The sequence below is a fragment of the Synchiropus splendidus genome, chromosome 9 (genome assembly GCF_027744825.2).
Source record: "Synchiropus splendidus isolate RoL2022-P1 chromosome 9, RoL_Sspl_1.0, whole genome shotgun sequence".
Lineage (NCBI taxonomy): Eukaryota > Metazoa > Chordata > Actinopteri > Syngnathiformes > Callionymidae > Synchiropus > Synchiropus splendidus.
In genome coordinates, this window is record NC_071342.1 from 9600608 (window position 1) to 9624819 (window position 24212).

At 40.0% G+C, this 24212-nt stretch overlaps 1 protein-coding gene across 13 annotated transcripts in view; it reads left to right on the plus strand.

Moving 5' to 3' along the window:
* Nucleotides 1–3831: 3831 nt before the first annotated feature.
* The window catches only part of camk2g2 (calcium/calmodulin-dependent protein kinase (CaM kinase) II gamma 2), a 41756-nt gene continuing 21375 nt past the window's right edge, over nt 3832–24212 (plus strand). For all 13 annotated transcript variants that reach the window (XM_053874675.1, XM_053874689.1, XM_053874678.1 and 10 more), the window contains exons 1-4: nt 3832–3974; nt 7846–7940; nt 23976–24035; nt 24128–24182. In XM_053874675.1, coding sequence (XP_053730650.1) covers nt 3910–3974; nt 7846–7940; nt 23976–24035; nt 24128–24182 — 275 coding nt within the window. In that variant the 5' untranslated portion in view covers nt 3832–3909. The remainder of the gene's footprint in view (nt 3975–7845; nt 7941–23975; nt 24036–24127; nt 24183–24212) is intronic.

Sequence of the window (24212 nt, forward strand, 5' to 3'; positions counted from 1 at the left end):
CAGGGGTGAACACTTGGAGTTTGAGCAGTAAACTCTGCTCCTAGAAATGGGATAGCATGATCTGGCCTCCAGAAGAGGTGCGTCTGAACACTACAAGAGAGGAAATGTAAGAATCAGTGACGGCGGTTACCTACAGAGAGTAGCCAGACTAAGGCAATAGCTCAGTTAAACTGCAGAGTCCAATGTTTTCCTGGTTTACAGTGCATGTCATGTGACCGAGGAACACACTATATATAGTTGAAGGTTGTTAGACATTAGTAGATCGTGATTCGTCTCAGAGTTTGTTTATTTCCGCTTATATTTATTTTCCGCAGAGAAATCCCAGTAGGGCTGTTCCCATGCATTTTGAAAGTCCGAACTCAGCCGGACTAACACAATATTTCAGTTTTCTGAGCCGTCATCTAACCGCGGTCAGTGTCAAAATGGAACACGACAAACTCAAATGGGATGCACCTTAAGTGCAACAGAAGCAGAACCAATCTGATGTCTTCACATTCCATTGGAATGAGTGAGATTCTTATGGAAACATTTACCTTTCCATGACACTCTCCGAGGCCACAGGGTGGGAGTCCTGCTGTTGTCTAGTCCGAGCTTCCTCTGACACGCTCATCAACTGAGGGAAGCAGCAGCTCTGCAATTAGCAAGAAGGTGGCCGCGCTCCCTCACTAATTAGTCTTTCAGAGCCGAGCGTCTCCCTGTAATTACGATGGAGAGTGGTCACACCGCTCCTCTGCTCACCGCCGACTCGCTTTAATCAAGAGCACTGTTCTCGAAAGGCAGCTGCGGAGACAGAGGCATTCGGGTGATGAAAACAAAACACACCGGGACAATGGTTGCTATTAGAGATCGGTAGGTTTTTTACAAACTGCGTGGCCTTTTCAGGTTTCAGCTAACGATCAAATATCGAGTTTGAAAATTCTTTGAACTATTTTTAAAGTCAGAATTCAGTTTCTGTCATCTGAACATACATAAATAATGAGCTCCTATTTCATAGCTCGTGTTTTTGGCACAAATGCAGGCCCATGCACTTTAGATGTCATCTGTTGGTTTTATTAAATAGAATTTATTGATTCAGTTGGTGACAAAAAGCCCACATCTAAATGTCAAAACTTAAATTCTATATTTTGAATTGCTCCCACATTGAATTCCATTTGACTCATAGAATGTTTAATAGTAGAGTCAGTGTTAGAACTGTGACCGCGTTTAGCTCGTGACCCACCTGACCACTGACCCACCTGCGTGCTTAATGCCGCACTAATACGCTTTATAAATACATTTGCATTGGCCTCAGTTGGAGTGTGCAACTGTAATTACACCCATACACACTTAAGCAAAGCGCCAAGGGGATATATTAAAACCCTTCATGAGATATTCATGAAAGCTCAGATGAAGTTATACACAGTAAAGGGACATTACATAACACCTTGCAGTCATTTTACAGTGATTCTGCAGCTTTTCAACTTCATTCTTCAATCTTGAAAAACCCCATATATATATATTTGTTTATACAGTATATCTCACCGTCAGTGTTGTTCATAATTAACCACATGGAAGTCTAGATCACGAAAGCAGAGATGTGGGCTGACAAGAAGGACGGACACCAGCAGTGTTGTGGGAGACAGAAGATGACGTTTGTGCATTTGGCTGTGAAGGTGAGAGACTTTATGCAAACGCAGTGTCACAGTGACCCAGCCTTGAGGGTGACACTAACACGCTGTGATGTCACAGTGACTGAACACACAAGTGCATGGTATGGAAATGTGAGCAGGGCTTCACTTTAATGGACTTCTGCCATGTGCCGACGCAAAAGCTTATATCTAATGCACGTATACTGCACCCTATAAACATGAAAAAAAAAAAACCATCTTAGTTGTATATTAAACTGCATTTTTTAATTTGGAAAAAACGAAATTGTTATTTAAGCTATATAGATGCAAAGCCTGGGCTGGCAACTTCAGCCATATGGCGTTTCTCTATATATAGTAGCCTCAAGATGCGGACGGATGTTTCACAATACGACGTTGTTTATGGCAGCATTGTTTTACATTCCTGACTGAACTATTAGTCACCCATGAATACACATTTTCCAACTGCATTCATCAACATGAGTAAGCCATGCCTTCTGGCACTCTTATCGTCGTATGACTATAGATTTAAATCTGAATTTAAACACATGCTTTTATTGTTGTTTCCAACGCATGCTGTAAAAGGACAAAAATAAATGGCTTTAAAATAATTTGCCAGATAAATGTGTCATTAGATTACATATAACGAAGGCAACATATAGTAACTAATATGCAAATGTCTTTCAAGAAATCTAACTTGCAACCACATGCTTATGTAAAATAGTGATAATTCTACAGTAATATATACTTGATCAAATGTTTACTGTCATCATCACCTTGAAAAACAAAAACAGCTTTTAAACAAACAAACAAATTTGTAAAAATACAATCTTTAAAATAAGATTTTTTTTAATTAAAAAGTGCACAATGATTCCCAGATGTATTTATTTGTGCCTGGAATTCATAAGAACACAAACTTACTTGTCCAAACAACGTTTTTTTTTCAGATTATAGGAATATTTGCGAATATCTTCCTGCTATAGTTACTTTCCTCGATGAATGATAGATAGATATTTTGACATCGTGTCGTTGAGATGGAAGATACAATGCCATACACCTCAGTCCGTCGTGCCATTATTGAAATATTGCGGCAACACGTTTGACAACAGAACGAAATTTTCTTGCCGATCTGGAGTCGGATTGTGATCTGTGACAAGAACTCTAAAATTGAGAAATGAGAAAATCCAACTGAACCAGGATCTGCTCATGACGAGACCAGAGAAAAGATCTCGCGGTGCTTTCCTCCCACCTACTCTACTACAACCAAAGATGGTTTGTGCGAAACACAGCTCACTCTGATGGAAACAAAAATACTGTCGCGACCTAGTCGAAGTAGGCGATTAAAATATGTAATCCTAGCAACTGGATACGAAAAGAAAATGGTGACCAATTGATACATTTGAAATCGCGAAACTTAAGACTAAGTAATTTGATTGACTGATCAGCTTGAATGTGTTGTCCTATCAAGGTGCTGTTTGTCACATTAAAAACCAAGTTACTTTTACTTTTTACATTACTAGCCATGCAAAAACAAAGACTGTAGTTAACAATCACCTTGTTTTGGCTTTTTTTTTTTTTCTTTTTTTTTTTAATAGTTCTCATACATTGCTGTGAACAAACAACAATGGTTTCATGAAAGAATGATCTAATGTACAATCCAAAGGTACATTTACACAACAAAAATGAAAATGACAGAAATAAATCTACCATTTCAGCTTGAATGAAGACTAATTTAAAAGTCATACTTGTTAAATGGACAGAAGTACTGTTATTGTGAGCACATTACTGTACATGTTTTTGCACACTAGTTATCGCTTGACTATTCTATTCTATCTAAACCCTTTTTACGGAGGGCTCATCAAGTTCCCTCATTCATCTATGCTTTAAAGCAATTTGCGCTTAGATATTATTAGACATAGTTGGTATAGTTTTTAGTTGGCATACAGTTTATTTTCTAGTATACTATTGATATTTTTATTAGAGTCGTAAGTTGTTATCCGTGCTGACGCCATTTGCATGTCTTAATCGATTTAAGCTTTAACATCAGCTCATATATCGCGGTAACTATTGGATGTGACCTTCAAATTTAAGGTTTTATTGAGTGTACGCCGCATCGTCGTATATAACGCGCAACGGTCACGCATCTTCTCCTGTAGACGATCTATGCTACTACAGCGCCCTCCTCCCCCTCCTCTCTCCGCCCTCACGAGCTCTCCCGAAACCAGCGCGAGCGGTGGCTGCAGCGCGAGCGGTTCCTCCTCCTCCTCCTCTTGTCTTCAGCAACATGGCTGCAGTCGCGACCTCCACCAGATTTACGGATGAATACCAGCTCTACGAAGAACTGGGAAAGTAAGCGACCTCTGTTGTTTTCGTGTATGACCGTGTCCGGCTCCTTTCCAGCCGCCGCTGCCATTGTGCGCGGACACTTCTCTGTCAAAACGGGGAAGGGTAGGCGACCTCCTAAGCAACAGTGATCTCCGAGCATCTTGGTTCTCAAATCCAATCTGTGACGCTTTCACGCGACACGCCGACATCTGAAGCTCCTGCTTACTGGCGCTGAAGCGCGCGTGCCTGCTAATCTGCAGGTATCACGCGTCGAAAGTCGGTCGTCTGGTGGCATCTCCAGACCTCCTGCTCTGGCAGACTGCGGGGCTGCTGCACATGTCAAACCAAAAAACAACAACAACATAGAGCGAGGGATGTAAACCTGCGCTTATTGCCCTACAAATGCAGAAGAAGCTGATCTCGCGTAGCTCCTCTCCCCTGAAGACAGGTTTGGTTCGCGCTTTCATCTGACATTTTCACTCCAATTGAAGTGGTTTGGAATAACTTTAGAAGACCACAGTTCCAAATGATGCTCACTTATATTAAGACTAAAAAAAACTCCTGCTGCAGTGCAACATTTCCCGCTTTCCCTGGGATATTTGGAGTAAGTTCTGAAACAGCCCGGGAACACTGTGTGAGAGACTCAACAGGAACAGGATGAGCCAGCTGTAACCGGACCGGATACCAATCTCAAATCTAAGAATCAGCACCTGAAGCAAGAGTTCCTGGGCTGACAGATTGAAAAAAAAAATGCTCTCATTTTCAAGTGACAGCACTTATTAAGTAACCGTCTTCAAACTTCTAGAGCGTCACCAAAACAGGTTTCATCCGTACAAGAAATGCTTGCATGAATGTGAGATTGTCAAATAGTTCGGCTACAACTGTCCACCTATCATCCAATATTTTGTCCACATGTAACACAAACTGAGGGGCTCAGTCGCATCAGAAGAAGGCTTTTAAAAAATGCAGAGGAGTTGAGGACTCCTCCGTCTTTCGTGGCTTCATTCACCCGCTGGGTTCTCGTGTTTCCTCCTGGGAGCTAATGTCAGGATCACTGCGCAAGTGGACCTCTTCTCACATCTCCTGCACAAATATCAGACTGTATTAACTATGCATGTGACAGTGATCACCTGCTAAAAAAGCTTTAAGGTGTTTCCATTATTTTGTCCAACCCCTGTGGGTCTACAGTAGGGAAGGGAGATATGGACAAAAAAAAGTAAATGTTGTCATTTCAACGATAACTATCACGATAAGTACATTTTCATTCTATTCCATGTTTTGGACACACTGCAGTCTCTCTTGAAACTGTTTTATGATGAAACTTATGTGGAGTGGACTTGGTCTCCAACATCAATATTTGTTTATGTTTAATTATAATAGTTAACCAAGTGTGGAGATGAGAAATTGAATGTTTCACGTCCCTGGTAGAAGCCGCTGGTGTCTGACAGACTGCTCTGCCAGTTGTAAATTTAGCTGTCTGGCTGCTGTATCTCATGTCTCTTAACAGTTGACTTTAACAATGGACCAGTCTAGACACATTTCATAGGTGCTATTGAAGAAATATTAGAAATAATGTGAATAAATGATCTTTTAGTCATATTCTATTCTCCAAATCATTATACAAACTGTCCGTCCTTTGTTCAATGTGATGAAAAACCTTTTCGCACTTCTCTCTCCTAAAATGTTTGTTTTTCATTATTTGTTGATGGTCCCTAACTGATGCCGGGTTGTAGCATTAGCACTGCCTGTGAGAGTGTGTACGCGATCAGTGAACCCTAATGGGGGACATGGAAGAGGACAACGCCAGCAATACCGGAGCGGAGGTCCGTCCTATAACTATTTATACCATGGTCTTTCGCCGTGCCTCTAGCGCAACGAGAGACCCAGCATGTGTTGATATGAACCAAGGCAGACGACCGCATCAGAAAGTCTATGAGGACCACTCCATCTAATAAAACAAACCGAGCGATCCAGGGAGTCTGTGTCGACCACTGTCATCATCAAAAGTTTTCTGTATTAAAAGTTAGTTCAAACTATGATTGTGAACCACCACACTCTCCACAACTGCCTCGTTGTTGCTGTTGAGTACTATAGCTCCGTGTTCCAAGCCTGGCTAAGTTCCACATGGTCTGTATTGCATGGACTTTGATCTTCTTTTCAAGTTACTGTAGATAGACCCATACTCCATGAGCTCACCAAGAACTGGTACTCACTCATGGAATGATGGGAGTGAGTCAGACCCATGTGATAGCAGATTCCCACCTGAAACACCTGAGTAAGTCAGACCCACCGGGGACCCCTACGCTCCTAAAATGCAGGGGAAAACCCTGCGTTTCCCAGCTGACAGGACGTGGTTTTTGCACAGATGATTATGTATGTATGTGCCCGAATTGAAGTACTATTACGCCTACAACACGGTTGTAGTCCCTAATTTATCGTGGGGTTCCATTCCAGTGTGAAAATCTATGGTCTCAGATGAAGTTGTTTATAAATATGATCCATTACTAACCATTTCCGGTTTAAACTTGTATCACCATTTGGTGTTTTTTTTTTTCAATGAAATATTCCACTTTGCTCTCACAATTTCAATCGGCTGCAGTTTAAAATGGTCAGAGATGACGGCATGCAGTAAAAGAGAAGAATCTTCTGTGCTATCCAAAGTTTGGTATTGGAGTAAATTCACTGGTCTTTGAATATTATGACGTCACCGGGCGGTGGCCGTAGTGTATTGCATAACGTCCAGTGGAGACATTCTTCCTCATCTCTGAAGCAATCATTATGATGAGGCATCATCACTGACGTTTACAGCAGGACAGTGAAGTGACTCCCACGACTCCTCGAGGATTTTCAAATATATAATATATATATATATACTCCAAAAAACATGTTAGAAATAGGCCCCTCAGATGTTGCACAGATTGAAGTTGCAAGTGACTGCCATATACTTGCTAAATCGCACTCAGTCATGCTCCATATTTGTAGCAGGGGTTGTTTAAATGCCATGATGCCATTGACTTCAGTACCCAAAGGGTTAACGCTCTTCATTAACAGTTTGCTGTTCAAGTTTGCTTTTCAATCATATTAAACCTAGTGGTTTGGTACTGACTGTAGGTCCTCTAACTGTGTGCTTGCTCTTGTTGATGGAATGGAAAACAGTTGAAGTGTTTTGGAAAGAAGGTGAGGGGGCTTCTCGGTTGATCCTGCCAGTAACATATGCTCAGTTTCCTTAAAGATTAAGCCATGAGAGTCTTAAGTACAAACTGAAACTGCAGTGTATGCCCTGTAATTTTAAAGTTCTTGCGTTACTAGGTGAGAAAATTCTAATTTTGATTCCAAAAAAACAAAAATTTGAATCATGTAATCCAGTGATTGATTGACAGGAAACTTCCTTAACTTGAAAACAAAGGGCGGAAAAACTGAAGGAAAGAGTGATGGGAAGAGAAAGGAGAGTAGATCGCTTTGTTCAGTAAATAATCCCACTTGATTTTCAAAGACCGAAAGAGAAGAGTGCTTTCTACTGTACATAACCTCACCCTAGAACTGAATTAGAAAAAAGATTTTAGTGAATGACATTTAATATTTGTCCATTAAACATTCTGTGATGCCACTTGGATGCAATTTAAACTAGTGAACCACTGCTGAAACATCTTTAATACCAGCAGTAGTTTGGAGCAAGCTTATTAAGTAAGAAAACACTGACAGCTCAAACAGCCATTGTCATAACAATATCAACGTTGGTATACAAACACAATCTGGAATCCGCATGGTCGTCCAATGCAATTAGGCAGCAGAAAGTCCAGGAATATGATGTATTCACAGAATGGTCCAACTGTTGTGTGGAAATGCTCCGCAGAACGCCTCTATGTTGTGTTTGATGTTTGGTCCTCCGCTGCAGGGGAGCCTTCTCCGTTGTCCGACGATGTGTCAAGAAGTCCACCGGCCAAGAGTATGCTGCCAAAATCATCAACACAAAAAAGCTCTCAGCCCGAGGTAAGAGCGATGGGCGGATGGATGGTAATTGTGTGGTTCAGCGTTGCGGTCAAGGATCAAGTTAAATTCATGCAAACTGAAAGGTGAGAATGATGTAGCTGTTCAGCTCCAGGCTTGTTAGCCTTGTTTCCTGGAGAGCGGCAAGTCTGGCTCCTCTGCCTCCCTGACGCTGTGGAGATTCCTTAAAGGCTGGAGGCCACTTGGCACTGCAGCACACACTGGAGCAGGGAGGTTCAGTGAGCACTGGCATGTATCTGCAGTGATGTTATGTTTCCTGTCCATCGCCTGCCCCAGTGAAGCTTCAAGTCTTAAGATTCAATAATCCTGTCCTCCTTGAAGCTCATTAATGACCTTATTTACTGTAAATCATGTCAACCCCGCGTCTCATGAGAGTTTCTCATGATCCTGGAAGTACCTCCAAGTTTCTGATCTTATACCCCACTCACTTCAGCTAAGTCAAGGTGAGTGATAGCAAGACATTCCAGAGCCAGACTGAAGCTGTATGATGGTACGTCTTTTATTTTGCCACTTTCGCTGAGCCTTTGCTAGGATTTTCGAAATCATAAATGTATCAATGAATTTTAAGAGAGAAATTAAATGCATAAATTATAATGCCTTCACAAATGGCATGAATGTATAATATGTCCGGGGTGTCTGCCAGGATTTTTGCGTAGCCTCTGAGGTGCTGCATGAGACTATCAGGGCGTACCACAGACATAACATCATGATCAACACTAGATTTAGTTTTGCCTCTATGCTGCCGCCTCTCTCTCAAGTGATATTCACTGCAACCAGACAGGATGTTGCGACTCCAGTGACATTTGTTCTTATGGTGTATCAGTGTGCACAGATACCAGCTTGATGATTCATGCCATGTCATATATGTTTGTAACATCTAATTCTATTTTGCTGTGGCAGTGCGCCATGATCGTTTACATGTAGCGGGAACCCTGGCGCCCCCTCAATGAGCTGGCAAATGTGACCGTGATTGAGTTCCTTGCTACATAACAAAAAGGCTGCTGTGCTTCAACTGTTGAATCTTTTCAGCAACTATGATTCAGCATCGGTGCTTCTTCTTAGACTGCTCTATGTTTGTCCAAGCCCCTGTCACCAAAGGCTGAGCAGCGATGAGAACTGCAGATCAGCGCCAGCTTTCTGGACTGATTGGGCTGTGCTTTTTTTTTTCCCCACAGGGTTGCTGGCTCAGACCTGTCTCCTTCTCCTTTGCGTCCCCCCTCGACAGCCTTCCTCACCCCTGTCGTTTTGCTTTAATGTGGATTTCTCTCGTCTTCCACCCACCGCCCTCCCCTTTGGGTAAACAAAAGATTGATTTGGGGAAGGATCTTAAAATACTCTTCTCTCCCAGCGATTTGATCTACTGCATTGTGCGCGGTGCTGTGTTGGCAGTGGACTGGCGCTTGTAACCCGGCAACAGCAGGGGTGAAGCTCTTCATCCCATAGGCTGTCTTGACAGAAACAGTTTTTTAGTGTATGTCTGTCTGTGCATACGTCTGGTCACCACACACATTCACATAAACACAAACACACACACACAGCCAGGCTATTGAAGCTAAACACTTTCTTTTGTCGGTTTGCTACTTCATCTTATCAGACCCTTGGCCAGAGACCTGTTCAAAGTTATCTACTAGAGTAGCAGACTGTAAATCTGATGATATTAATACTCCACTTTATTGAGTAGTGTAATAAGTGTGAGGAAGTACGTTTGGCCAATGTGCTTTTTCACCATTTCATAATTAAATGGCCTTTAAATTAATGTTTTAAAGACTGGACCTCTGGAAAGTCAACAGAAAGACTTACCTTGTCAATCTGGGTGTAAGAAAAAATCAGTACACTCAAATATCACAATACTTGATGCCACAATACTGTAATATACTGGCGATATCATAAGTTAAAAAAATATATATATTGTTCAGTATGTGTGTAGACGGTCATTCCACCACACAAGTCTGCACGTACAAGATGTAAAATGAGTCGCAGGACGCAATGATGACCTTTTGAAGTATTGAAAGGGAACTGTTCTTGAGATATCTTCATTTTATGTCTCGGTTTTGGGATTGTTTGCTTATTCAGCAATTGTTAATGAGTCAGTTCTGTCAGTGGTTGTCAACAGCGTTGATCCATTCCAGGTTATAATGTATTATCATGTATGTATTAAGTCTTTAAAGAAGAAAATGTTTCCTCCATTATATAAGATATCTATCATGTGTCCCAAATATGACTGATGCCGTTCTGTCAGTTGGTTCTAGGTTTTTGCGTCTACTTGATGCGTCATTTCAGCAAGATAATTACACTCAACATAGGTGTAATAACTGGTGTGCTTCAAGCATTTTCACTCTTATCCCTTCTTACTGCATGAGACGTTTTAAATATATGCTGCCATGCCTTCAGATTCAAGCACCGTGGAGCAGTGAAAAGAAGGATAGCGTGTACAGTTCTCAATGATTATACCAATTGGATGCAGAACACATCTACAGAAGTAGAGCTCTGTTTTAATGTCCCCTTTTCATGTCTGTAAACACCAATTGTTGTGCTGGCAGATTGGGTTTGATGTGTGAGCTGCGTTAGAACATTTATTGTTCTCACTGCGGGATTACAGAAAACTGTGTGTAGTTTGGGCAGAAGATGTTTGCCGACAGTGATGGCTCCATGTGCAATCCTGAGGTGGCTTTGGTCTGAATGACTATGTAAACAAGGCATATGATGCCTGATATAAACGCAGACATATGAGCTGCATCTGCACCTCACTGTTGTTAGTTACATTTTTGTGCTTTGGATTAAGTTAAATTTCGGTGATAGCTGTGCTCTCCTGAATATGTTGTCTATCCTTGACGTTAGTTGAGGTACATTTAGTTACCGCCAAAATGCCATTATGTTTGCAGTGACGACACAAGGAGCTGGTTGCATTGTTGATATAAATAGACGCCATTGATGTTTGAACCAGAAAAACAGCTTGAACTGGTATGTGGAACTATTAAAGTGATCTTACAGAAGGAGGCGTGGCCATATATGTGTGTCAGAGTTATTCTGAGCTCAGTTTTCTGATCGTCACAATTACTATTACCGATTGTTCGGGAGATTTAATTGAAGAGGTGTCGATCTCCGTCATTTGTGATCACTTTGCAACTGGAGAAAGCTCCAACCAAAGACGTGTTGTATGATATTTTTAGTAACAATTACTGTGTGAAGTGAGTTTATTTTGACTCTGTTATAGGACAGGTCTTGTGATGTCAGTGAAGGAGAGCAGGACAGGCTAGCAGTGCTTGTCCCAGTGCTAAATTATTGAACTTGCTCTTCCATTGGTCCGCTTTGACAAGAGCTGCGATACAAGCCATCTTTCTACTGTGTCTTTCCTCATTCATTTTTTCCCATTCAAATCTTTCATTCAACAATTATTCCATCTTCCTTTGGTGTTTTTGTGGTTTGACACTCTTCTATTGACTTGGTTCAACACTGATGCTTTTGTGGGCCACACAGACAGACGACGTGTAGATGTTCCGTTTACAGGCTTTTGGTGGGCTTTAATGCACTTGCTGGAGGCTGATTGGCAGAAGGCAGATAAACGTAGCTGCACTGCGCGGTGAATGTTTAATGAGACCAACTGTGAATATTTGATGAGCAGCGAGAGAGTGAGAGGCGTATATGGAAAGAGAAAGATCTAGCTCTGGTTAAAGAGATGGAGACAGAAGAATTTGGTGCTCTGGAACTGAGACAGTTTAACTACTGTTAGAAGTGTAAGGGAGTCACATACAAATATAAAGGCTGAGTTCAAGCCACCAATTGTTTTTGTACTTTTCCTAAGGTCTTTCCTTTCCAAAACATGTGGACAGAGTTCGACTCCATGTCTGCCGCTGTGTCAATTGTGGCAATAGATGGTGGTGAAAACATCTACAGTATAGTCTTCTGGTGTGGAGTAAAGCTGTGTAATGGCAGGTATCTTGCTGTATGATACATATCCTGATACAGGAGTGGTGATACATCAGCAATATATTTTAATAATAAAATATAATTTGAACAATATTATGTGCATAGAAACAAGTTTTTTTGTAATGATGTCAGACTTGCAATTAAATTTCCAAGCTGCAGTGTAAAGATAGAAAACATTTGTGTTAAACAGGTCACAAATGCAGCAGCATATCCAAGTATGCAGTATATGTATTAAATATTGATATAGCTGACCTGAAACATACAGTATTGCACAGTAAAGTATTGTGATAGCATATCTGTATTTTCTTACACCCCTCTGAACAATCAGGGAAGAAGCCAGTGTTGCATTGTTGTGTTTAGAGTCTTCACTGTGGCAAGAAATGTGTTCATTCAATATGTTTGTGTCTGGGAAGATTAGTTGTCATGCTTAAAATTGACAGTTTGAAATCTTGGAAGTAGACTTCAGTACTAACTCTCTTGCATCATCATACCATTTAGATGTCCACCTGGATTCCTTGGGTTTTACTGAAAAGGCTGAATCCCCTATAAACTTATGGTTGGAACAACCACTACAACATTTGGCCCTTTCTTGTAACTTCTGAAAGGCATTATCCCCCAAACTTTTGATTGATATTTAGACTTGTTTCAGACGATTGCAACCACAGTCCTGGTAGGTCAGGTTTTCCCTGGGGTCTGTCTTTATCTGCTGTGGTCCCAGTGGCCACCAAATGTCAGGTAAATATAAAAAATGTTGGCGTAGGAACAACAATGCCAGGCACATAATTAAATTAATCAGGCTAATGAAATCTTTAATTTGAATTCCGCTCGAGGATCTTGCGCCAGGCTGCTGTTTTTCCCAGTAGCAGGATGTTTGATTTGCCTCACACAAACACACCCAGGGTCAGTCTCATAAATTCATTGTTCTGTCATCTGTTCAATATGCTGCCAGTTATGTGTGCAGTTTTGTGGTTTGTTCATCTCTGTCAGCCTTGTTAAACACAGCTGACAACTACAGGCATATGAAGTGGATCATGTTACCGTTTGTTATCGTAAGGATGGCTTTGGTTTTAATTTGATACCAGGCCTTAGCAAACAAAAGCTACAACTCGCTGAACACTACATGTGCCATTGCACTCTGTCAAATAAGTTAAAGAATACAGCCTGGTGTAAAATTATTAAACAACATATATTGAGAAACATAATATATTTTAATTATGCATTACTGCAACACTGAAATACTCTTAATGGCAACCAAATATCAATCAGAAGTCATAAAAAGTGGACATTGTTCAATGGCTAATTTGTGATTCCTGCAATGATTTTCTGTACCTTAGGAATTCTGGAAATAAAAATGGACAATAGAATAGAAGGGCAGAAATTATTATTATTATTCTTGTCTCGGCTCCTTTTCGATTCCTCAGATCAAGTGGCGATGAAAGAGTTTACTTGCGATTTTTACAAAATAATAGTAATATTCTGAATTTATTTTAACATGTAATTGAGTCAAACAATAAAATAAACATAATTTATCATAATATACAGTGTTAAAAAATGCTGCAACAAAGTGAGGGTCTAAAGCAGGTGTGGCCAACCAGTCAGAGGCTGAGAGCCACATTGTTTTACTGTGTTGCTGAACAGAGCCACATGCTACAAACATGTCAGGCTGTGAGGCTTCACCTGAGCAGATGGTCACGTGACTCAGTATAGTGGTTAAAGCTCATCCCTGTGGGTCACCAAGTTGCTGGTTCACGTCCGGTGTATGTCTCTTGTGCTTGTATTTTTCAAATTCCTCCATTTTACCCTGATCCTCCTGGAAATATCAAGCGGCGTAGATAGAAATGTGTGCGCCATTGACTTGACTTCTCTATGTTTGTACGTGGCTCCTGCCACCAATAACGTGGCCCCGGTCTGTGTGTGTGTGAGCCACACTGCAGACTGGAGCGTCTCATCTTCACTCCACTGAATTCAACAGACTTCACCACCATCAACAGTGAATCACAGGTGAAACACATGCCAGACCTTTAGTTTAAGGAAGGACAAAGTCAAACGTGGAACTGAGTCATGTCAGTTGTGTTGATGGTGGATCAAGTCTGAGGACCGTGACTCACATCGCCATTGAACGGCGAGGTTTATTGTTTATGTTTCAAAGTTAAACACAAGTCATTTGAACAATATTTTGACATTTTGCCAGAATAGCTCTTACTTTGTCTAATTTCCTAAACCATCATCTCAACAGCAACTTGACCAAAATTGTAGCCAGTTCGGCACCTCATTTGGTGAAGAGCCGCATGAAACTGGGGAGAGAGCCAAATGCGGCTTGGGAGCTGCAGGTTGGCCAGGCCTGGTCTAAAGCAATCTGTGTTGATCAATAATTTTTGGCTAATATATTCATAAAAATTATATTTGAGGAGTGTTAAATTATTGTTTGGATAATATTGATTCAAGCAGAAGAATGATTGGAGTTTACCATTCTTATTGATCATCAGCAATTGATTTCAAACCAGCAGCTGTGTCCAGAAAGCAGCCTGCTCTGACATGTATTCAACCCTGTTGTGTTGACATTTTTACTACAAGTTGCTCGTTGTTCAGGGTTGTTTTTGTTCAAAACATAGTTCCTGGAATCACGCTGCCATTGCGTCATGTTGAGATTTGATATCTCCTTAAGCTTGAATGCTTGTGACATTAGAGTAGATGTTCATGCTGCATGCCACAAATTTACGTCTTGGATATAATGGGATATAATTATTACCTATTAACCTCAGTCTGTGTGAAGCACAATATTCATCCTTACCACCAGTTTGCCTTACAATGACCTTGAATTCGTTTAATTTATGCGCAACATGCTTAGTAAAAGTACATTTTTAAAATATTAAATATCCGTTATTTAAACTTCTATACGGGCTTAACATAATTCTGACAATATTGATTGTCTTTAATACTGGGTCTTAAGTGGTTTGAGTGCTTTTTTTCCTGCCCGATGCTTATTAATAAACAATAAAACTGTCATAGAGACCATATGCTCTGGCTACCATGTGTCCCACGTGTGAGTTTGCCTTCCTAATGTCCTCCATCTTGGTGTATATTTAAATAATATATTTATATTAAATGTTTGATATACTATCATTTTAAATTGTGAAGGGACTGGATTTTGCGATTGGATGGTACATGTGAGTAGAATAATGTAAGTACTAGTTTGCTATGGATTTGAATCTTGCCAACAACACTTGACTTGTTTTTCGCTGTCTGCTTTTGTTGTTCAAACTAACTAAATATGCGAAACCTGTCGGGGCAAGGAAGCTACTTTAGATGACTGATAATTCTACACTGTCAGTGTGCTGTGAAGCAAGACTTTAATCAGTTTACTGTAAAACCGCGCAAGACGTTCATGTTGCAAGAGCAGTCAAAAGGATGTCCTCACAGGAAGTGAAGAGTTCTATATGGATTTGTGTCTGTGTGTAAAGATGGTGAGTCAGGAGTGGAGAGGATAATGAATGCTGTCACATGTTGGTTTCCACTATGTTTGTGTGTGATCTGAAGCAGGGTGGTGGTGATCTTGCATGACTGATGAAGGTCACTGAAAGAGATAATCACACTGGGAAAGCACCAGACCAAATGCAATTGCTGACTTGGGAGTTGCTTTTGTCAGTAAATCTATAGGAAATCTTAGATTGCATTTGGGAAAAAAAACTTGTTTAAGTGGCAGCTGTAACTTACTGTTCAAGTACGTTGGTGTTCTTGCCGCTATGTCCTGAGTTGCGTACAGTGCACGCCATCATGGAGCTTTATTATCCCATAACAAGACTGACACAACCTTTACTGGCTGGCATGGACGTGGGTCAGCACCAAATCCACTGCACATTTTCACCTTCACCTTCACCTTCTTCTGCCGCTTATCCGGGGTCGGGTCGCGGAGGCAGCATTCGGAGCAAGGAAGCCCAAACTTACCGATCCGCACAAACCTCCTCCAACTCTTCCCGGGGGATCCCGAGGTCTCTGCACATTTTCGTTGAAGTCTTTCCATGCTCCACAACGTGAGATGTAAACACCCTCAACCCTACATAGCTGGAATTTCCCAGCCCACACAAATCTGGTACACAGTCGTGGATAATCCCCTGCTCCTGGAAGCTAACAGGAGACCAAGTGTAGCTAATGTCATGTCATGTTTTTGTTTTTTTGTTTGGTAAACAATTTATTTAATTCCGCTAAACATTTTGGAGGAATGGCCATTCAGTTCTCTGATGTAAAAACGAACTTTTTTTTTTCTGCCTTTGAGTGCGGGGTGGGTGGGAATCTTCTGCTGTTATACGATACAATTACGATTCTTGGAGCCATGATTGTTAGCATTTTTTTTTAATTAAAAAAGATCTTGTATATAATGATATCTCATCTTATTTCTGATCATGATGTAATATAATCGACTTTGCATTACAAGACTGAATGACCGGTAGAGACATTTAAGGTTTTTTTTTTTTTTTACACATTTATTAAGTTTTAAACATCTACCCAAGTTAAGATGGAGTTGTTCCAACTGTTACATAAAATAAATATCACATTCTGCAAGGTCATGCAACATTACAAAAATAAATATACCTCTTTATTTAAAAAATAAATAAAAGTTGCTTGATCTTAGTTTTGCAATGCTTGAAAATTTTAGCAAACTTGAGCAAAGATTTAGTTGGTCACATTTTTCATGCTAAATATTTTGCTTGATGAGTTTGTATGTCGTCATGGCAGATTTAAATACAAGCATACTATAAACTGGAAATCACACACAATTTAGTGTTGTGAGACATGATCAGTTGTATTGTGAGGAATTTCGTTATTAATTCGATGACTCCGTTTGGAATGTTAATCCCAGTAAGGTAGTTTTGCAAAGTGGAGACAGAGATGGGGTTACTTTTCTGTGAGAGAACACTGAAGTGCTTACTGAGTGAATCTAAATTATAGAACCTAGTTCATGGAACAGTTGTCCACATTGCAACAACGAGTCCACATTGTTGACCATTGAATTAGTTGCTGGCGGCTTATTTATTTGTCGATGAGTCGTGACATCACCACTCGAATTTTTTTGCATTTTAGCAGAAGCCACAATAAGAGAAGAAGCGCCTCAGGTTCTGGGATCAATGCGACCCAACAGGTCGATAGTAACATTTCACAATGCTCATGTCAGAGATTAAAGTGAGAGGCAACACTGAACCTACATTTCAAAGCAAACCATATTTTCAGTAATTCAAATGTAATTTTTCAAAACATGTAACACTAGGATAATGTATGTTTTTCTTTATAAATTACTAGTTGCAACACTATGATCAACTTTGTTCATCATATGCAGACTAGTCATTAAGATAGTTGATGACTAGCTGACTATTAAAATAGTTGTTGGTTTTAGCCTAAGAGTGAATAATCTCTTTGTACAATTGGTGAGATTAAAAACTTTATCCACATCTTATTTTATTTTTAATTCTTCTGCTTAATAAAAATAAATGTTCAACAATCATTTCAACATTAACATATAAAAAAATACCAACCAGCAGTTGATGCAACTACATTATACATCATTTATCAAGGTCATAAATTCATTAGGCATCACGTATTCCACCCCTCACTCGATTTTCATGATATTCAAATACTGCAGCTTCAGCCTTTCTAGCTATCAGACCAATAGAGCTATTACTGTTCCTCACTGGCTTCTTTTGGAGGGCCAAGGTCATAGAGCTTATGCTTTACCTTCAGTGATGGAGTAATCCCTCTACTCTTTCCCCCCATGTTGGCCTCTGTATAATTTGGGATCATGCTATAAGTGGTATTTAATGTAACATCCTTGCTCCAAGAAGTTAAGGAGAGGTGAAGCGTCACATTTCCATCATCTTGTTAGTCAGACTCTGCTCCGCTGCTTGAGGGAATATTTTTGTAATGAGATGTTCGTGGGTTTCTGGTTGCAGAGGTCGTCTGAGGTCATGGTTCATTTAATTGGTTGAGTTTGGACAGTGTGTTCTTGTAAGCAGAGCAGAGGAAAGGCAAAAGAGTCTTGGTTTACTTGCTGTGTCACTTCATGTTTTGGATGAACTACCCTGATCTCTCCCGGGATCCAAGCTCCGTGCACGCGAGTGCACACCCGCCCTCACACTCTAATTGTGTTCTTGTTTTTAATCTGTGAATATCTATTGCTTTGACCCGTGGTGAAAATGAAGACGTTTGCCTTTTCCTGGGAGGTAATTCCATTTAAATTTGTATTGTAATTACATTTACAGCAGAGCGTTATAACAGTGTGACGACACATGCCATCAATCTGAGTGAAAAGCTAAGGTTTAGGACAGTTTTATTTAATCTGATACCATTTTTTTTCTTGTTCACTGAATGTTGTTCACTGACATTTTACATTGACATTATGTGCTTCAAATATGTTTGCTTGTATATAATTACAATTTATATGCATTTTGCCAATATATATATATTTTAAAGCGGCAATAGGTAGTTTCTTTTGGAGGCGCCACTGGTAAATGAGTGTAACTGCAAGTTGCCATAAAGCTCCTCATCCCACGTTTATTTATTTTTACTACGGCCTTTGAGGAAAGGCCGTGGTAAAAAAGCGAAAAATGTAATCACAGATGGTCCTGCTTGTACTTGCAAAGGGAACTCTAGAAATATCTATCATTCAACATCAGGAATCGAACTCAAGTCTGACTCTGGGAGTTTTGACTCTTCATACTGAAACCTGTCATCTCAGTAAATGTGAAAATAATGTATTAATGTCTAAATGTTAAGCATTGTTCCTTTAATATATTTTTCAGTTATGTATTTTTAGGGACAAGAAATGCTTATAAAAAAAACATTATTTTAACATTTCAATTTGACTATCAATAGCTATGGGGAGGAAAAACAGGCATTATAATGGGTAAAAATAATAAATAAATATATTTTGTAGTTTTAATGTGACTGCATAAGTAGAGGCAAAGGACCATACGTGGCCCCTGACCCACACTTTGCACACATCTGATGTAGTTATCCAGTTGGCATTCACTTAACAGACCAAAAAATAGTAAAATTTAATGAGCAAACAAAAGTATTAGCTTTAAATCAACGCATGGTCAAACCCATCTTGACGCATGACAATCACTTCCAGCCCATTGTCTTTCCATTTGCTTCTCTTTCATGATCGCCGTCTTTCTCGTCTTGACATGCAGCTTTTGTTGACCTTGCTGCTCTGGGCTTTAACATTGAGACAGGTCATCCCCAGCTCAATCCCACAGGTTCCAGCCTGACTGGCTGGAGTCAGTGCTGATGAAGGAAGAAACGACAGGGCTTGAATCCAGATCTTACACAATCTGTGTCAAAATTTTGCCTCTGTCTCTCTCGTTTCACCACACATCACATCTGCCTGTCTGACTCTGTTGTGTCAGTTGATCCCTCACTTTCTGATGCATTGTGTGTCTGCCTGGTGACGCAGCATGAGCCAGGTGGGTGTGATTCAGGCGGTAAGCTGGAGGAGGATTGGGATCTTTTTATAGTCCTCTTTGCTCTGGGCCACACTGACCCACAGTGTCTGACGGTCTTTTGGTCAGTATCAGTGTCAGCTTCTTTCAGTCTGCCAGACATCTGAGTGCATCCTCTGATTGATTGAAGGGACCCTGTTATGCTTTTCCATGTTTAGAGAGTGTTCCACAGAGAACCGTTACTTGTGCCCGAGAAATGTAATATTTGAAATTAGTCCACCCAAACAGATTTGTTGTTCTTTGACCTCTGTCAGATGATCATTGAAAGTCTTCCGTGGTTGATATTTTCGATTAGTCAACACTGTAACAGAACTGTCGGGAAGGTGTATCTGCCGTCTTCTTTGGCGCTCAGTCGATGTAAATCATGAGCTAACTTATAAATACAAACAGTTAATACTTTGTTTTAATGCAAAGCTACTCTATGCGTACAGTATGTTGGATTTGGTTACACAGTCATAGGGCTCCTCTAAAGTGTAATTGTATGTTGCAGTTTGTGTCAGTGCATTTCTTTTGAGCTAATAATGGCTCACTATGACTCATTACAAGACAAGACAAGACAGATGTACAGTACAGGCAAGAGTAATGATAATCACAGTGTTAACTACTAATTCCCTTCAATACAAAGATGTATTGTATGTTATTTAAAACCATTATGCTTACGTCACTGAGTAGGCTTGGGGTTTGTTTGTCTGGTTTATCTTTTAATAAGAAGTATGTCCAAGTTTGTTTTGCTGATATACTGTGGACCAGGGGTTATTTTGAATCATGTCAACACAGCCGTTTTTGTGAAAAAATACACTGAAGTAGCCAAAAAAATGCTGCTTATGGAGTGGACTTTTTTCTTAACCTAATCTGTATATCTTGTTAGTTCTCTGAGGGGGAAATTCCATACATATGGCAGAAAATAAATTACAAATAAGAGAAGCAAAAATATGAAAAATATCACCATTTAGTTTGCAGTTTTTCTGGCGTGGCTTTTATTTTTTAGTGTTCTTGGTGTTTGATACGAAATATTCGATTTTTAAGTAATTACTGTTTAGAGTGCAACCATCTTCCACCATAACATTATGACCACAGGCCTCACAGACTCAACATTTTTTGCATCACAAACAGGACCTCCTTTAAAATCAGTTGTTTAACTTATGTAATGGACTGTAGTTGACTACTACTACTACTGACTCCATGGATTATATTTGGGAAGATCCTGGTCATCAATTACGCTTGTTTAAATATGTTCAGAAATATATTGAGATGTGAGCATTTGTCTGTGGCCTTCAGTCTCTGTCAGTGAAGTGTTTGCTGCTCCTCTTAATGTTAGGGAAGTATTATCCCCTATGCATCTGTAACACATTGCTCCTATCCTTGAAACTGACATTAAAACCACCCTGACACACTATTAAAGTTTATTTACGATTGAATTGATTTCATATCCATTTAAAACCTTGTGGGCAGGCCAGAGTCATCTCGCTATCATTACATCAACTTCTGTTCGGAGCTTCAAGATGAGATCGTAAAATGGGGGAGGGACGTGTGGGTAAATGAATATGATGATGTGCCACGCTGGCAGCCATCACTCAGTCCAATTGGGATAAGTGCTGTTGTCTTCTCTCTGGGGTAGAAGATATGATACCACCCTGGCATGACTGCGATGCCATAAAAGGGATTTGAGCACAAGTCTAGATGAGTGGTTTTGTCTGGCAAAAAGTTCAGTTTGAAGTGTTACCGCCTGCTGGACAGTAGTACAAACTGACTTGCCTTGTGAGACACCCCATCTAAATTACCTACTTAACAATACTTAATTTACAACACAATAACATTTAAAAGATCCTGAGAAAATGGTGCCTAAAGGCTGGCACCTAACTTGCAGATGTTCTTTTCAGTTCCTTTTATTGCTTGTCAGACACAGCTCTCCTTAAAAGCAACTGTCAATTGCCTTTGTTTCTGTCTCTGTCGTTATCATAGTCTTTATAGTTTTAACAATCCTTCAGTCTACTGTATCTGAAGAGCTGGCTGCCAAACTTTCATGCCGTTACAAGGAAAATAAAGCTATCATTCCTTGCCAGCAACACGAAAAAAAAATGCAATCCTATTTTTGAAGGCCGAGCCAAGTTCTAAGAATATAAGCAGCCAAAATAGAGTCCATTTATAGCTCTGAGAAAAAGGTTGAGGAATGTCTGTTGATGCTTTTGATTCCACACTGGTCAGATTGAAATATTTGGGTTTCTGTGTCCGTGTGTGTGAAGTGCTCCCAAAAACAAGGGGGGGAAGTGACCAGAACATGCTGGCATGCTCATGGATTCAAAGTCCTACCTAATTGACTTAGTTCATCAGGTCAGAGGTCTGGAATCAAATCCAGGATTGTGGTCTAATCTTGCTTCCTGGAATTCTCTGGTGCATGTTCCATCATCATTAAGTTACAAAGTAATTTCACGTATCTCGGTAGCTGAAGTAACCTCCAAACAGTGGCACGACTGAGTTTATTGACAGGAAGGAAAGGTTTCTTTCTCTCGTTTCCGGCCTGATGTTTCCCAGTAGATGTTTCCTTCCTTCCTTTCCATTTCCCCTTATAGGGATCGTCCTTCATCCGACTGGTTCTACAGCAAAATCTGGACACATAGCATAGCTTTAATGGTAAAGGTTTAGAGGTCGTGTAAGGAACAGTATCTGTTCAGGTCTTTTAATGCCCTAAGTAGGAACACTTCTGTAGAATTGGACTGAAGATGTTGAATTTATTTCATATTCCTGTTGATAACATTAGCATCCAAACTGCATACAGCGTTCCATTTCTTTAAATTACAGTGTGTTTCAGATTTTGAACTGGAGAAAAACTTGAATGGACAGACTTCATAGGAGGCTGAAGAAGATAGTTACATCTAGTTCTGGACAGTCAGGAATTAGTTAGAACAGGAAGACATTATAAATTGCAGCACAAGGAAAAAATGATGACACTTTATATTGGAGAACCGATACTGGCCAATAATAAACTACTTTCTAATTTATTGTCAATAATCAGTAATTATAGTATAGTGCAGTGTGAACATTCAGTGACTAGTCCAGGGTGAGTTGGGCATAAAAAATATATAGTTAGTACTTTCTAATGATTAAGTACAGGCTACTATGCTGCTGATGCACGGATGAATAAGTAGTTTATGTATGCTACTATATGTCCCCTAGTCTACAGTGTAGTTGATAAAATCTAATTTATTTTATTTCTATTATTTTGGAACATTGAAATTCAATGTGTAAATTTGCTCACATTGATATCCTGCTTGTATTTTTCACCTTATAATGACAGAAGATAAATACTTGCACCCAGGTATAAGTTCATGTGATGCGATTTCTATTGTAGATAATTATTGCATATTTTAATATCTATCTTAGTGTCCTTGGTGCCACGGCCAGTGTGACATTTGTGGACTTCATGAACTTTCTTAAAACCTTGGTTGGGATGCGGTTTGGTGACTTCTCATTTCACTTGCACGCAAAACCAACCCATGCAGCTGCACTCACTCATGTAAGTTGCCCATCTGTCCCAAGAGGCCAGCAGCTGGTGGGTGGTAGAGGGTCTTTACTGGATTTGACCTTCCACTGTTTCTGGGCACCGAATTTGTCCTTCAATCCAATCTGTCCGCTGTAAACCGGCAGCTGCTCAGATGGACAGCCTCTCCCCGCCATTAGAATCATTAACTGGACAATGATTATATTAGGACAGAACACTCAAGACTAATTTCACTAAGTGCAAATGTGTGACTGTGTTGAGTGCACAGGTTTATGGGCATTTCCAAATGAGTTGTTTACCTTTGGAACGTTCACAGCTAAATCTCCCAGCAAAGTGGAGAAGATTTGAAAAAAGTCCTGTCAATTTTCGTCATGCATAATTTTTGCACCAAGCAGCTGAATCAACTTTCAGTGGTCCTTTTTCGGTCTTATCTATTATTCATTAGCACTCTAGGTTCTTGAAAGGTTGAGTGTTGAAAAGTAAGTCTAAATCTTGGTGTTGCAAACTTGTGATTTTGATCACATTGAATGGAAAGTTTGCTCTTGTGGTCATTCCAAGTTATTATTGAGACATCTAGTGGTATTTTTAAGGTGGCAATTGAATACATACCCTGTTTTTATGTACTAAGCTTTCAAACTTCTTAAACATTCGGTGGGTGGTTCAGGAGGACTGAAAAAGCCTGTCCAGGCAAGGTGGGCGAATGTTGAGTAAGTGTTGGATCACATAGGCAATGATGTCATCACACAGTCACCGACATGCTGTACCTTTTCTCTGGCACTGGCTGCCTTACATCAGGGTTGTTCCTAAATTTGATGTAATCCTGTCATCTGTCTGCCTTCAATCAAATGCACAACTATTAAAATCTACATTGACGACTAATTTATTCTCTCTGAATAGATTCCTATTTTTGAAAAATGATAGGGAAATGTATAACTTGAGTACTACAGGTGCTGTTTAGATGAAAGGTAAAGGTGATGCTTCCCTTTGACTAATAGTGTATTAGTTTATTAACATTTTACATTGATTTTTAGGGTACATACAATAATAAAAGTATTTCATCAAACATATTGTGCTTTCTCCTTTGGTCTTTATTTTCAGATCACCAGAAACTAGAGCGGGAGGCAAGAATCTGTCGTCTGCTCAAACACCCAAACATAGGTGAGTCATCTTTTCAACCAGCTACAGCATTACGATAGCAACTGTGCCTTACAAGTAAACATTTTTTCTTTACATTTTCCCCATGACAACAGTACGACTCCATGACAGTATCTCAGAGGAAGGATTCCACTATCTTGTCTTTGACCTGTAAGTATGTTATATTTCATCTAAGCAGAT